At 32.5% G+C, this 16,844-nt stretch overlaps 1 protein-coding gene and 1 long non-coding RNA gene across 2 annotated transcripts; both read right to left on the bottom strand.

The window, feature by feature from the left end:
* Nucleotides 1–989: 989 nt before the first annotated feature.
* Nucleotides 990–16,781, bottom strand: LOC117213218 (lysosome-associated membrane glycoprotein 1). The gene is made up of 5 exons (XM_033458588.1): nucleotides 16,507–16,781; nucleotides 14,914–15,374; nucleotides 8,380–8,602; nucleotides 6,491–6,679; nucleotides 990–1,409 (listed from the first exon to the last, which is right to left on the bottom strand). The coding sequence occupies exons 1-5, from the start codon at nucleotides 16,556–16,558 to the stop codon at nucleotides 1,270–1,272; spliced, it is 1,065 nt and encodes a 354-aa protein (XP_033314479.1). The 5' UTR covers nucleotides 16,559–16,781; the 3' UTR covers nucleotides 990–1,269.
* LOC117213219 lies at nucleotides 8,929–11,415 on the bottom strand. The gene is made up of 2 exons (XR_004488605.1): nucleotides 9,033–11,415; nucleotides 8,929–8,960 (listed from the first exon to the last, which is right to left on the bottom strand). It is a non-coding gene; the product is annotated as an uncharacterized LOC117213219 (long non-coding RNA).
* Nucleotides 16,782–16,844: the final 63 nt, after the last annotated feature.

The following is a 16,844-nucleotide window of genomic DNA, read 5'->3' as shown; positions in this document are numbered from 1 at the left end:
ATAAGATTTATCAAATTTTAGAAATACTTTGGTCAATTTTTAAATGTTAACGGCTACCAGAAAACAAATCACAATCATTTTATTCTTTACTTACATGTTATTTTTGTTTATAAAAACAGTGCCCCAAATTTCTACCATCTGTTGTCAAACACCTAGTATGTTTCCGCTGATGAACAATAAACTAATTTTTTAAAGCGTTCAATTCGTAACGTAAAGCATGGAAAATAAAGCATTCTGACAGTAACAACGATAATGGTACCATTAACCCTTTGGCACTCGAGAGGCGACTTTCAGTCGCCACAGCATTCCGTGCTGCAACTCCAGTGGCGAGCGAGAAGCGATAGTCCCTGTTTATGTTAGATTTCGATATCTCCAATTGATGAGAGTGCAATATTGATTCGTAAATTGGTTCCTTAGCTCTTTGTGTTCTTTGGTAAGAAGTGTAAAGTGTTAGACTTTAAAATGGAGGTAAAATCCCATATCCCTTCGAGACTATGGTTCAACTATGGTATTGAAACAACGTCTCCAACGTTAGTTCGAATTCGACGAGCATGGCAAAAGTATTATAGTTTAGAAACCCTAAAAAAGTGGTTTTCGGAAGTGAAATTAGCTCAAATGAAGATGAACTTGATTTTGAACTGTTGAAAAATGAGATTAATTATATCAAGAATGCATCTTGGTGAATGCTTTATAAGTTATCATACAAAAAAGTACAGAAATTAATATTACAAAATCATATTTTCAAAGATGTAAATATAGATAAATTATTAGAACATGTTTTTGTAAGTTAATTTGCATATGAAATCATTTTACACTAGCTGTAAGACACGCGTCACGTATACGCTAAATCATCCGGAGTAGCTGCTACGCTCGGCCGAAAAAGTCCTCGAGTGCAAAGGGTTAATAAAAATAATGATAATAGTAATCAACGTTACATAACAATATTAATAATACCGATAATAACAATAGCGATAATAATAAATTGTACACATTATATATGGTATCACTTTATTATTTGAATATGTAAATAAATTTTATAACTGAAAAACATCGTATACACGATTTGCAATAATCATAAATTTTACATAACTTTATTTTTCTGTTAATAGTACTTCTTAAATATCTTTGAATTGTAATGTTTAACGTATAATTTTTGAGAAATACTTCTCGCCAAATTTTGCAGTTAACATTACGATACATAATATAAACTAAATAAGGAAATTTCCATTGAATTACACGAAAGAAGTTAAAGATAAAAACATTTTAACGTTACATACTAAGGTAACCATGAGCTTGATTTCGACGACGACCAATCAAGTATGCGATCAACACAATAATCACTAATCCTGCCAGTGCACAGCCTACTACTATTGGTACAACATCCGGTGTATCAAAAGCGCAATCTTTAGCTGAAAATTAATAACAAATATAATTAATAAATATTAGTAACGCTAATGATATTTTAAAGAATAATCATTGCATATTTTTTATATTTCTAGCATTTTTCATATTTCATATTATATAAAATATATAATATAATATTCCAAATTATCATTTATTATATGCCTTTATTCGTTTGTGGAATCTTGACGTACAGAATGAGACACGGAAAGCGTGAGAATTAACGCAATTTAGAATGGAAACTTGTTTCACGTAATATAAATTTTTGCACCCGAAGACAAAGGATATAATGCATAATCACTAATGTTAATAAAATTGTACTTTTTCAACTCATAACTTCATTTGTAATATAATTTTCAATTAAGTAATATACATTTGAACAAATTTAATAATTATAGTTGAAAAAATATTATTAATTTTCGCTGATTTTGACACGTTTTTACAATTAGTAAGTGAATTTTTATTTTCAAAATCGTTCAAAATATTTTAAGCTTTCTATAACAAACTTTTTAAGAGCAAGAAGCTATTTTTACTGATTTTTCATGTTTTTGATCAATATGGAATATATAAAAATTCGAAAAACATATCCAAAGACTTCCTCTATAGCGTATCAATTTTTTTACATGGGATTCTTTTTCTCTCTACAGTAATGTTATTAACGTAAAGACGCAATGGTAAAACATACCTAGTTATGGCAAAAATAAGACGCAAAAGATATAACTATTAAAAACATTGCCTAGAAACTAGAAACTTGAAAATCGAGAATTTATTTTTAATCTTTGGGTAATCAAAGACTATTATTCATTTTTTCTATAAAAATAAAAGAAAGAAAAAAAATGAAGAGAATTCTTATACACATACAGGCGTTTATGCCACGTGTTGATTTGCACGCGGAGGGTATTACAATACAAAGGAGGACTTAGATGAGGACTTGCAGGATTTAGATGAAGTTGTGACAGCGACCATACCCAAATCCACGCCATTCCACACTACCTGACAATGAACCTTGAGACTTTGACCTTACCTTTGCACATGGCCCAACACCAAATTTTTCCCATTACGTAGGGCACTCAGGATCCTCTCCTTGACCCCAACAAACTCAACATATAAAAACTGCGAGCATTCGACCACGAGACTAGTCTTGGGGTGATCTTGGCCGTGATTTGAACAACTATTTTAATACTTTGTAACTTCGCTACTTCATTGTTATATTGTATTTAACCACTTTGATGAATAAAAGCATATAAAAATATTAAAGGACAGTCAAGTTAAGCTATTGCTCAGCTCTTCCTTTTTTATCGCGAATTTTACGTGACAAAGTCGTGGCGTCGACTACGCCGCCATGACCCACCGTTCACTTTCATAATCACGAATATCGTGAATATTTTGTTTAAATGATATTTTCTATTCAAAATTGCATCTAAACTCGCGGAATGCATTTCTGTTCATAAGTGATGACTTGTGTATATACATTCTTGCTCTTTTATTATTGATATTTAAAAATTGATCGAAATGTCCCTAATAATGAGATAAATCTCCTTACACAAATGGATATACAGGTTGGTCCAGCCAAATATCTATCTATTGTTGTATGAAGTAACCTCTGATGATAAAGTTACATTGTTTCAACGAACACGTGTAGCGGTAAAAATATTTTTCTCTCAGTGTCATTTTTTTACGAGATTTCAAGATTATTGTTATTTTTCAAATGGAATCATATAGTTATATTTCGTAAAAAAACAAAAAAGTTCATCGATCTTATTAACCATACTGTCCTCCTAATCATTTAATTTTGACACATTATACGAACCATATATAAGACAATCTAATCGAATCAAGACGATTCTCAATGCAACGAAACTTATTCGGCAGTTTATTATCTTATATCTTATATTACATTATATCATAATATATATATGTCGGGTTTACATTAGAATCAGGGTTAGGGGCGTGAAACGAATCTTCGTTTGGGTTACACGTTGTCGTTATGTAATAGAGAAGACATTGACTAGTGCAAATACGATTATCATAGAACTGGAGAAGTAACCGTGGTAATTAGATACTCGAGAAACTAATGACAATGATCCTAGGTTCAACAACGAATCCGCGGTCAACGGGATGATAGATGAACGTACTCACAAAATCTAAGTCGGACGCGTAATATTCACTGGTCTTAAGGGGTTACTCTTTTCGTCGATGAGAATGAATTTCCATCCCGATGATGTCACAGAGGAAAACTATAATGGGGTGTGTCTAAGGACACGAAATTAGATTAGTGGATTAGATTAGTGGTTAGAAAAAGATACTAGCCGCCCTCGAGGGAAAGTTGCTAGTGGGAGACGTCGTTCGTTGAAAAATAGGTCTCCTCTATCTTCTCGTAGTTGGGACAAAGACTGTTTGTTTGAAGGACTTTAGTTAGCTAAATCTTAAGATTTATAACGGGCCCTCAGGCTAGCTGAACATGTACTGCGGGGACGCATCGACATCTGGCAATCATCTTACTCGAAGAATAGGGTCTGCGTGTGGCAAGCCACGGGACAGAAACCGTTGGAATGTTTACTGTCGCGTGCCGCCACAAATATTTCTTTTAAGGAGAGTTATAGAATTACTCCATACCTTTGTTAGACAAAGCGTTCATCCCGTGACCGCGGCTACGTTTGGCGACTGGCTGTCGCCTCGAGCCCAAGCTCAATATCACAAATCTCGAACAAATACAATCGGATCGAAGGATGACAATTGTTTAATTACGCCTATGATAGGATCTAGATTGCGGTGTTAAGGGATTTTCCCGAAGTTCCAAAGGGAAGGCGCCGGTGTCCTTTCATCTCCGACATATATATGTGCCCTGAATATAATCTCAATGATGAACGTCGAATCGACTTCTACGTAGTGGGAGCATCAACTGGTGGATCAAGCCATCCGGCTGAGTCGTTTCCATTTTACCCCGATTTTGGAGCCGAGTGTTCACTAATTAAAGAATCCGTAGTCTTGAAATTTTCTGGTAAAAGAACGATTGAGATAGTAGTAATGCGAGGAATAAGACACATTTGTACTAAACGTACATCTCAAATCTTGTCCGTTGCCGGTGTTAGTGGTTTTACATTAGACATAAATACGTCATGTCCTCGCTGATAGTTATTTTAAAATATGATATCGCGATTGATCGTGAAATTTTAAGTCAAGGTTTTGACGTAATATTACACAAAATAGCCTCGTTATGTGGAAGACAAATAATTAATGCCTGTAATAAAACCGCTGAAAACGAGATCGATGTTAATGAAGTTGACACTGATGTACGTGATAGTGATAAAAATCGATTAATCTTTCTTTTCGAAAATTCAAAGATCCATTCGTTACGGGTTTCCTACATACTCGCGTAAATGCAGGCCAGTTAGAAATACAATTAATTGATCCTAACATCGCCATACAAAGAAGTCCTTATAGATTTCGCGAGGATGAGCGCAGAATAGTACGTGAGAGAATAAGCGAATCAATTAGAGCCAATTATCATGAGGCCTAGTAATTCACCGTTCGCGAGCCCCATGTTACTCGTGAAGACGAACGATGGTTCAAATACATGATTTGTAGATTTTCGAGAACTAAATAAAAATACGGTCGCGGATCGGTATCCTTTACCCCTTGTTCCGGATCAAATCGCGAGATTGCAAAAGCGAAATATTTTGTTAGTCTGGACATGGCCAGCGGGTTTCGCCAAATCCCTATTCATCCCAATTCTAGGAAATACGCAGGATTGGTTACCCTCGATGGTCAATTTGGGACAAAGGCTGCCTGTCCGTTTGAACAATCTTAATTACCAAAAACCCCAGGTTTTATAGCGGGTCCTCAGGCTAACTGCACTTGTGCCGTGTAGGTGCCTCAACATCTGGTATTCATTGTCCGAAGGAACCGTTAGAATGTTTTACTGTCAGGTATCTCTATGGGTATTTCTTTTAATGAGGGTCATACTATCGCTCCATACCTTTGTTAGATGAAGCGCCCGTCCCGTTGACCAATGTTCACTACGTTTGGCGGTTGACGGTCGCCTTAAGCCCAAGTTTATTATCACAAATCGCAAACAAGTACCATTGGGCAGAATGACGGCAAATTGTTTAATTACATATATATATGTCGGAGATGGAAGGACAACGGGATTTTCCGTCGGGAATGCTGGGAAAACCCCCCATTACCATAGTCAAGATTTTTATGTTTAAGCAATAAAAATAAAGAAAATAACTTTAATGTTCCAACCTGGCTTTACGACGATGGGTTCAGATTTAAGGTGACATAATGGGTCACTAGACGTAGCCACGGTCACGGGAGGGACGCGTACCTGACAGAGGTACGGAATGATTTTATGACTCTCCTTAAATACAAGGATTGAACCGAGAAGTGGGGACAATAGTATATAAGGGCAGTTTCATTTGGATTGAGGGAGTTTTTGTTAGTTAGTCGTTGGACGAATTGCCGAGTGAGTTACGCTGATACTGGTCATCCCGTGGGTCGTGGATTCGTCAACTAACCTGGAGTCATCGTCACTGCCTACCTGCCGTGATCAACTATCAAGATTGTAAGTACCCCTTTTGTTGGAATAAAATACATCTGTGCTGTACCACCGCCATGGCTAATTCCCGTGAAGACACATCCGACGCCCCAACCTTATTCCTACTGTGAATCCGACATATATTTTGTGATTTTGATATTCTTTTATGAATTTCTATAAGTATGTATATAAATGTACAATCTATAATATGTATGATAAAATGTAAAATCGTTTACGGTACAGAATGTTAAAATCTTTTTGGCCGTGAATAATGCAAAGTAAGCTACGAACATGTGTTGTTGCATTGAAACGCGTTCCTTGAATTAATTTCTATTCTATGTTTCATTTTTAAATGTCTATTATTAGTAATCAGTATTACTTTAGTATTAGTAATCAAAGCCTTAATTTTTTTATTTTTCGTTTTTATCTTATTTTGACTGATAAAAGTACTCTTTAAACCTTTTCACTATTTACTATATACTATACAAATAAATTAATTTCTGCATCATATGCAATTAATTATTTTAAATATTTTATACTTATACTTACCTAAACCAAAAACGGTAGAATTATCTACTTTAAATGCTTGAAATTGGAAATCTGATATAGTTAAATATCCAGATGTTTCATTACTGTTGTTCTGTCTTAAGTTAAGCATCTGTTGTTTCAAGCATCTGTAAGAATTTGATACTTTCACCACAAAATTAGGCGCTTTATGCGCCAGAACCACTGATGTATCTGTTAAGAAGGATACACTTATATTTATAATACGACAAAATACATAGGATACTTAAAGATATAAAAGAATTATATGTATGTACTATGATATAGAAGGATTAACAAATGTGTTAACATATGACTCATGTATTCCACGTTTTAAAAAATGTTAACAAATTCATTGTTTTTGATAAAACTCTAATATTTGACTTTACATTTTACTTTTGAATTACAGAAGGAAACAGAGAATTCGAATTTTAGAAAATTGTTTTTTGTATTGGTACCATATAATATTCTGAGACTTTTGCAAGTATGCAAGTATGTATGTGAAATACATCGATTCTTCATACAAATTTTCTCCGTTTTGAGATATAAATATTTGTTTTTCAAATATATACTAGCAATAAAAATGGCATTTGATATGACACTAATATCTTGTTCTTGATATTGCAAGCAGATTCTTGTTTAACGAACTAAGAAAGCATACTTCATTCATGCTGCTTCATTCATTGTAATACTTACAAGTGAAAAATTTTAACAAATCAGATATTATCAGTTTACGCAATTCGTTTCATTAATTCAAACACTTATCTATGACATCGAGAGAAAGAGCAAACGAACGAGAGAGAGAGAGAGAGAGAGAGAGAGAGAGAGAGAGAGAGAGAGAGAGAGAGAACACTCAATACTTTCTCAATTGCTAACAAATTAATTATTGAAACTAAACTACTGCATTATTTAAAATTACATCAAAACCTAAATATTATTCAGGTTTCGACAGCAAGTGTTCAGTGATCACTGTTTTATGAGATTTCGTCAATACTTTCGTCAATAATTTACTCACTTCCTATCGTATCATATACAAATTGCTGTTATGCTTATGAAGATATTGTGTCCCGGACTATGCAGAGCAAGTTAATTCGCATTCAATCAATATTTTTTCCAATCACGGATCGTAAATGAATTGATCTCTTAAAACGTTATGTATTTTAGTTTCTAGACTGACTTTATTCTCAGTGTGTTTACATTTTGTAGCTAGAAAGAACGTAAATAGAAATATCGATTGAAGCACCTATCTTCATGACTTCCAATTCCTCGAATGTTACTTATTGCATGAAAAAATGTTAAAAAAAAATTAAAAGGTATTGTAGAGGATACAACTTGACATCATGAATATCAACTACATTTCTTCAAGAAGAACTATATTTCTTAATGTACTGATCGATCCACTTCTTTATTCTACACAAAAAGTATGTAGTAAGAATGTATGCAGTGAACGAAAATCGTTAATTCCTGAGATATTTATTACTCCTGTTGTTTTGTTCCACAAACTTCTAAGTAAAGATATGCATGAAACTATATTCTATACTTCAATTGGTATTACAATCTCTTTCATTTCGTAGAAAGAAATATATGTAGTTTTTTTCATATTGAAATATGTTATTTCATTAAAATCAAGTGTATCTCACAAACCAGCAGTTTTTTTTGACACAAGCATGTTAGTACTTTTTATAAAGAACAACGAATTGAATCGATTCTTGCAATAAAAAACATGATTCTATCAAAGGAAACAGGTTTGAAATTGAATTATTATCCAAATTATTTCAGATTTCAGTTATGGCTTCATTTTGTAATTAAATATACTTTACTAACGCTCTCTCATGAATGACTAGAAATGCTTTAAGACATATTAAAATTACATATTAATAATTAAGATCTCTTACTTAGTGTGGTATTTGGAAAATTTATTGGTGGAAGAACGAGCTCCAAATGATGAAGAGAGTAGTCATTCTCAGTTACATTTCTTATAAAATGCAGTGTCATACTAGCATTAGTTACATTTTTAGAAGACCATTCTAATGTCAAATTTTGTTCCAACTTGCCACAATATCCACTTGCTTTCGTAGTTGCATTGTCTACTGGTATATCAAATACCTTAAAGGATTTCTGAAAAAATACATTTTCATACATTAATATAAAAAAATACATTATCGTTTCAATATTAATATAGTACTAACTGATAATTATAAAGATATTAATAATTATTTTTATATGAATTATTAAATTAAATATAAATAGTTGTGTGAAATCTAAAGGAACTCTTATAATAGGTTGTTGAATTTGTCTTAATATCAGCTACAATAGTATGAAATTGAAAATATAGTATGTGTCATTTAAAAAAGTCAAGGTGACTTTGACTTTTTATCCCTTTTGGGAAATTTCTTATCTTTGTACTAATTTTCACCCTATTGGAAGCTGATTGACTTGTATTAGAAACATTTTTTTATCACGTTATTGGAAGTGCCTGAAAAATCGTAGCAACAGTTACGCCATAAACCTTTTATAAGGAGCTGAACTTTGAAGGTTATAGCATTACTTCGCATCACGTTAATCAAAGTCAATTAAATATCCAATGAGATAGGACTAGAATTCTTTTTCCTATTATTCGTTAACCAGATTAACCCTGTAGAATCCGCGAGACAGTTCGGCATCTCATTAGGCTGCTCTTACAATTAGTCCTCTTATTATCAGTACGTCAAAACCGAACACTATATCACTATATGAAGATATACTAGTATTGATAATATACTACAAGCCACAACACTTTGAATTTACAATACATGAAGTAGTGTCTCCGAATGAATTGCGTCTAACTATTCCAAAATCTAACATTCAAAACCAACAAATTGACATAAAAAGAATTTAGTTTCAAAAATTTGTTGCTCGTGCAATTTCACAAAACATTTTCATCAATTTTAAATTTACCTCAGTGAATAAATCTATTTCAGTTCAACTGTTTAACAATGTGTAGTAAGACGTTCACTGCGAAATTTTACTTAATTTTCATAGTTGGTGTTGCGAGACATTTCTTGAAACGACGAGAGTGTGAGGTTTACCCCACACCACGAAACTCGTTACATATGAAATGAGATGATATAAACAGATATCATTACCTTTTTTTACAAAAGTGTTGCATCTTTGCATTCTCACTTAGGATTAATTTTCATTGAATATAATATTTCATTAATTTAGATCATTAAATAATACCTGTTACGATAAAAACAATTACCAGATGATGGATATCTTTAATTGCACAATAAACGTTCAATAAAATACTCGTTTAGCTCACATCATGTACGATGTTTGTTGCCACAATAACCAAGATTGTTTGGTTTCCAGAGTCTAACATAAATGTTCTAAATAAGAAGTAGAATTCAAACGATATTAAAGATGATTAAAACGCTTTTTCTACAATAATATGGAACATTCACCTTTTCAAATAGCTATGATATAATTTTTTTAGCCAATATTGTCAATATCAAAAAAAATTTAACAATAGTACATTAATAACTTACTTAGGAAATTTTTCATTTACTGTATAAAAAGGTATATCAATATGTATTAACATTAGTGTATCTTTTTCTGTCAATTAAGAGATCTCCGAAAATATGATCTTAAAGAAAATCAATTCTTCATAACAATATTTTGTCCCTTCAAGAAAAATACTTCATGTTTTAACAATTTGCAATGGAAATATTAGTACTGTTGAGTTTGGGTGAAAAACTAGTGTATCGCATCGCGGTAAACACGTTAAAATAGAAACCACGAATTTTCACTGATTATGATTACCTTCCAACCTGCGAATTCGCGGACAAACAATTTTTATGTGGAAAGAAGACCCATAAATGGACAATGGACATTTTTAAGATAAATGTTGACTTCAAGAGGGGCAGACCCGATGACCTTGACCTTTACTTTGATGTGTTATCAATGACACCTCCTTTATTAACGCTCAAGAGCTTTTAGCTATCGCTCGTTATTGTTTATAAAGTTATTAATTATTAAATATACGACACAAGAGATCCATTTTGCAATAAAATTGATATATGTATGGCGTAACATTTGGTTATTATTGAAGGAAAACTTTGTTTAAAACTTTAACACTTAAAATAAAAGAACGTAACCTAACTTAATCTGTCCTTGGGACAAGTCTATTTGAATTTAATTCAATGATTAGTTAGATTAGGATAGGTTAGATTATTTCGAAGTGAGGGCACAATGTTGAAGTTCTAAATAAATTTTTCATTCAATGATAACCAGATATGAGTTTATTGGCAAAAGCTTGCAATTACTATTTGAATAATATAGTATACTATTGGTGAAAGAGATATACTAACGCCGTAAATTGAAATATTAAATGATGACAATTAAACTAATTGCAACTATAAAAATAGTTTGAATATTAGGTTGCCAATGTCATTTATAAATTAATCTGTAAAAGTTATTTGTAATATATATTTGCATTATTTGCAATATGTATAAAAGGTAGCAAATTGTATATTTTAAAAACCCCCCTTCCAAATGGTATGTTATAAACAATTTTCTTAAATATACTACAGCACAAAGAATTCCTAATTTTACTCACGAGTTGCTGCCTAGTTTGATTTTCGAAATACATATGTATGTTTTAACATTTGATTAATTTTTGTAGGTATAATCTCGCTATATTTCTTCCACCAGTAGTATAGTATGTACCAAATTATAGCGAAATCTTAAATTAAAATATCAAGAAGCAGCATCGACTGTCATCTTTGGTTCCAGGGCCACTGAGAATCATACATTATATTCTATTTTAAGGATTTATGCAATAATAATGATAATGATTTATGACTGACGATGTTCCATTTACAATTAAAAAGACAAAAAGTATTTCTTATTACTTCAATAAATTGAATAACGAGTAAAAGATATTATAGTACAAATATTAGGTGAAGTAAAAAGTTCTGAGCGCTTTTTCGCTTTATTTCGACGATGAAATTAACATAGTCAAGATTATTCGATTTAGATTAAATATGCGCCGTTTTGTTCGATTACTTTTGTCCATTTTGAAGGCAATTTCATAATTCCGCGGTTGAAGAAGTCCTCGTCCCTATTGGTAAAAAACTTGACCAGCTCATTTTCACAAGCCTCTCTTGAGGCCAGTTTTGTACCATCAAGAAAATTTTGCAAAAACTTAAAAAGGTGATAATCGCTTGGTGCCAGGTCTGGACTGTACGGCGGATGCGATAGAACCTCCCAGCCAAGCTCTCGGAGCTTCTGACGCGTCGTTAAAGATGTGTGCGGCCTGGCGTTGTCTTGATGGAACACAACACCTTTCCTATTGGCCAATTCTGGCCGCTTCTGGTCGATCGCCTGCTTCAGTCTGGTCAGTTGTTGACAATAGAGGTCCGAATTAAGTGTTTGCCCCGATGGGAGCAGCTCATAATGGATGATTCCCTTCCAATCCCACCAAACACACAATAAAACCTTCTTGGCCGTTAATCCACGCTTGGCGATCGTTTGGGCCGGCCCACCGCGATTGGACCACGATCTTTTTCGGCTGTTGTTCTCGTATGTGACCCATTTTTCATCGCCAGTCACCATCCGCTTCAAAAATGGGTCGATTTCGTTACGTCTCAACAAAGAATCGCAGGCATCAATTCGGTCCAAAAGGTTCTTTTGCGTCAATTCATGTGGCACCCATACGTCGAGCTTCTTCTTGAGACCAGCCTTATGCAAATGGTTCCAAACGGTTTTCTGGCTAATCTTCAGTTCCTGGGCAATGGAATAAGTGCTCACATGCCGGTCCGACTCGACGATTTCCATGATTTTATCCACATTTTCGACGATTGGCCTACCAGAGCGTGCCTCATCTTCGACGTCCATATTACCAGAACGGAATCGTTGGAACCACCGCTTTGCTGTTGCATTCGATACTGTACTGGGTCCATAAACAGCACAAATTTTTTTGGCCGCCTGCTCCGCCTTTTCACCTTGGTCGTAGTGGTACTGAAGAATGTATCGAATTTTCTCTTTTTTTATCTCCATTTTCGAACGCTGTAACACACAACTGGCTTCACCGAACACAAAACTGACAAAGAACCTTTTTGATGCGTAATATCACCTTGAAATCGGTGTATACTATGACTCGATGCGATGTGCACATCGTGAGATATGGCTCACTAAAGACATCTAGCGAAAAACGCTCAGAACTTTTTACTTAACCTAATATAAATGTAGTAATTATATATTTTGAGTGACTTTGATATATATTATAAAGGTCAACATTTTGAATAATTTCATTTATACATATAACTGCCGCTCGACTTTAGTTTCCGAAATATAGTTGAATTTGTACATATACAAGGTGTGTCCTCTAAGATTAATCACTAAAAATGTATGAGGTAATTACATATATGATCCATTTCAAATTTACAATAAGAACTCCAAATCGAATCTCGAGTATCGAAAAAGCTAGTCCGAGCCCGGCCGATTTTTACCGATCTAACTCGAATGTGTCGAGTTAACCGTGGCGATCGAGCTACCCGAATGATTAAGCTACTCGAATATTCGTATGCCTTGGGTTCCAGCCCGAGCTCGCCCGAATTTCACCAATCTTACCAACCCGTAATTTCGGATACTTGCACATCTTTATTAATCACCATTTTTTTAAACATTTCCAATAATCTGCCAAAGAAATGTTCTAAACAAAAGTTAATGAGTTTCCGGTCCGCCGTATATTTGGATATTAAAAATATCCAAACAAATTTCTTCAATGAAAAGCCAGTCATCTTGATTTTTTTAAATGACATCATATATGTATTCTAAACTTTACAAAGTTATAGCAGATGAATTCAACGACTTACTATAATATGATCTTGAATTCAGAAATTCAAGCTGTAGTGTATGATACAAAATGGTATTATCGTTATCGTTGGATTTATTTAATAATCTTAATCTTATTTTGAATGTATAATTTGATCGAAATAATACAATTTTCCATATTAATATTTCTATTGATTGAACCTAAATTTCTGAATTCTAAATCATCGTAAGGTCATAACATAGTAGTTCGTTCAATTTGTCTTGATAACTTCAACTCTGTGAAGTCCAAAATATATGGCGCCATTTCACAATAATCCTGACATTTCATAAAGTAAATTTTTGAAAACTTTTATGTTTATATATATATATGTTTATAATATTTATAATAAAAAAAATATATATCAAGTGTTGGTTATATAATAAATAAAAGGAGATAAGTACAATTTATATGGAATTTTGTAGTACTCTAGTATTAGTACTAATTAGAAAAATTGCAACTATGATATTAGAAAATGCAATTACCAGGTTATTAAAGTCCTATTACCGATGAAACAAAAATTCTGCTATACATATATCCAGCACAATGTTGTTTGCGAAGTCAATATAAAATCGATGAGCTTTGCTCTGTTTCTCTTTTCTACATTATTCCTATAAAATTGTGTATAAATTATAATTACTTCTTTTCTTCTACTATCTAACCCAAACTAGTTGCCAACCCAATAATATGAAAAATATTTTGGTGTATATCTTGGAGACTAAAGTCGAGCAATAGTTATATGAGTAAGTGAAATTACTCAGAATAATGATCTTACTAACATATGTCAGAATTAATGAAACCATTAAGGTGTGGCCTTGTTTATATAATTAACATAAATATTAAATTATACTTAATTAACATAATTAACAATATAAACCATATTGACTTTGCATCTTTGTACAGTCCTGATTCACTTATCTCTATATCTAAACATGTTCATTTCATACCAAAATGATTTTATGATCTCGCTATACTGTGGTGAAAATTATATATATATAAATATATATGTCGGAGATGAGAGGACACCGGAGACCTTCCCTCTGGAACTTCGGAGAATCCGTAGAATTGTAATTAAGCGATTTGCTATCATTGTACTTGTTTGCGATTTGTGTCTAACAAAGGTATGGAGTAACTCTATAGCTCTCTTTAAAAAGGAAATAGTCGTAACACTCGACAGTAAACATTCCAACGGAGATCCATTCTTTTTGCGATCTCGTCGACGAGGAGTAACGCCTTACGGTTCGTGAGTGTTACACGCTTGAGTTAGTGTATCGCGCAAGTAGATCTATCATCCCGTTGGCCGCGGATTCGTTATTGAACCTAAGACCAATATCACTAGTATCGCGAGTGTCCAACCACCACAGTTGATTGTCAAGCCTGTACTATCCATACTTGTGTTAGCAAACCGTACCTTTGTTATACCGCGACGATGGCCAGTTCCAATGAAGATTTATCAAACGCCCACAACCTTATTCCTGACCGTTCCCCGACATATATTATATACATATTCTAATTTATCATATACCATAATAATGTCTAAATAATATAATATATTCTACATCTAAATAATACAAACCATTTTGTTGTCATTAATATAAGAGATATTAAACTCCATAGACATCTGTACTACAATACAGGCTTTATCTGTTCCATTACCAACTACCCACTTCCCAGCAGTATGAACAGACAATGTAGAATTTACTGTAGCTTGTATAACTGCTGGATTAATTGTTGTATGTAAAATCTGTTTCGTAGTTGTTTCATTTGTATAACTTAAAGTAGCTGATGTATCTAATGACATAGCAGATGACTGGTGATCATTGGGAATAACTATACGAGTTTGGATAGGACTTTGAGTAGTTAAAACCTCTTCTGGCTTTAATTTATTTTTGTTTGTGCCTAAAGGAGCTGACACAGGTACCAGGGAAAGTATCTTATTTGATGGAATATTTGTTTCAAAATGTTGCTCATTTTGTAAAGATGTTCCATTAGTGAGAATACCTTCATTTTTAGATAAAATATTTTCTTGACCTTCACCTGTTGTAAAATTGAAATATAATCAAATTAATCGAACACATTTACATTGACTTCTAAGTTAATATAATAAATTGGATATACATAATTTCATCATGCTAATATTCAGAACATTGTATAATTTGTGTACATGCACAGTGCATACATGTTTTTAATATATGTTCAAAACTTTGATCTCTAACTAAAATGTTGCTTATTTATGAGGTTGAGCTCTATATGAAGTCTTGAAAGTTGTTTCACATAAATACATTTCCAATATCCCAATTTTTCTAGACTTCCTTTAATATTTTATGTCAATGATACTGTTTGGGTTAGAGCATTTAAAATGCTTGTAAAATATCAACTATACAACAAGCTTTCAAAACTTATTAAAATAACCAAGACCTTTGAGATTTTCAAAACTTCCAAGACTTCCAAAATTTTCAGGAGATTTATGGTACCGAATTCTATACAAAGTGACTCATATTTTTATCCACATATACATATTTGATATAATTTGAAGTGATTGACAACTCATCAATATAGATCCTTAATCCTGTGAACATCGTGTAGTGTTTGATATACATATAATAATAAAAGAGTTAAGAACCATAAATAATAAAAACTTGTGTAAATATGGATTGCAAAAATCTTTGCTTGTGTCAATATTTTAGTTAGATCAATGAAATAATATAATTTTATTTCTAAACTATAACATACAAAATTTATTGCAGGAAATATAAAAATAAAACAAACTATATTTCGAAATATTAATTTAAGTAATATTTTTATCTGAAGTTTTACATAGAAAATAATTTATAATAGTAGTAATTCTTATTAATTAATTTGATAATTTTAAATATCTTATTATTATAGCTTTGATTTCTAAAATTTTACCATAGGTCACAATATTTTATCACAAGACAGTATGTCGTATTTAATATCCTAAATACGTTAATGAGAAATAATGTATAGTAAAGATAATAAAATTAAAATTAAACCATAAATCTACAGCTGATGTAATTTTGTAAGAAGAGACCTTATAAGTTTTATGTGTTTTAGGGGAAAGTAGAAATAAGAAATATAATTTCACGATACATAAAAAATGTTCATAATCCTCTGCAGAAAAAATAAAAGTGTATTTGAAAATTCATACCCAGAACGTGGAGTGCAGTAAAGCAAAGGAGTAGTAAAAACTTTGACATCATTAGAAATTCCAAATTTGCTAGAAATAAGCAAAATCCACTAAAAATTTGAATGTTTATAACTATTACGAATATTAGACACCAATATCAGTTAACGCAAAGTATGTGAAAATACACCGCGTATGACGACACAACGTAAATGTCGATACAATTCTATACTGTGTAGTTCCTTGGAAATGTTATTCACAAACACATATTGGACAGACTAAAGTACATATGTATGTGTTCTCATTAAGGGTTGGTTTACATTATTTCGAATTAAGTACGTTCTTTTAACATACAACACACA

Source organism: Bombus bifarius, unplaced genomic scaffold (assembly GCF_011952205.1).
Source record: "Bombus bifarius isolate JDL3187 unplaced genomic scaffold, Bbif_JDL3187 scf7180000008526, whole genome shotgun sequence".
Taxonomy (NCBI): Eukaryota; Metazoa; Arthropoda; class Insecta; order Hymenoptera; family Apidae; genus Bombus; species Bombus bifarius.
Note: the sequence above shows the minus strand (reverse complement) of the source record. Positions and strands in the feature narration are given on the sequence as shown.

Excerpts from the sequence above, each read along its gene's own strand:
- LOC117213218 (XM_033458588.1), bottom strand. The coding sequence starts at position 16,558 with ATGATGTCAAAGTTTTTACTACTCCTTTGCTTTACTGCACTCCACGTT. Across the intron at positions 8,603-14,913 it reads ATATTAATGACAACAAAATG|AAATCCTTTAAGGTATTTGA; the intron begins GTTTGTATTATT and ends GTATTTTTTCAG. Across the intron at positions 1,410-6,490 it reads TTCTACCGTTTTTGGTTTAG|CTAAAGATTGCGCTTTTGAT; the intron begins GTAAGTATAAGT and ends ATTAATTTTCAG.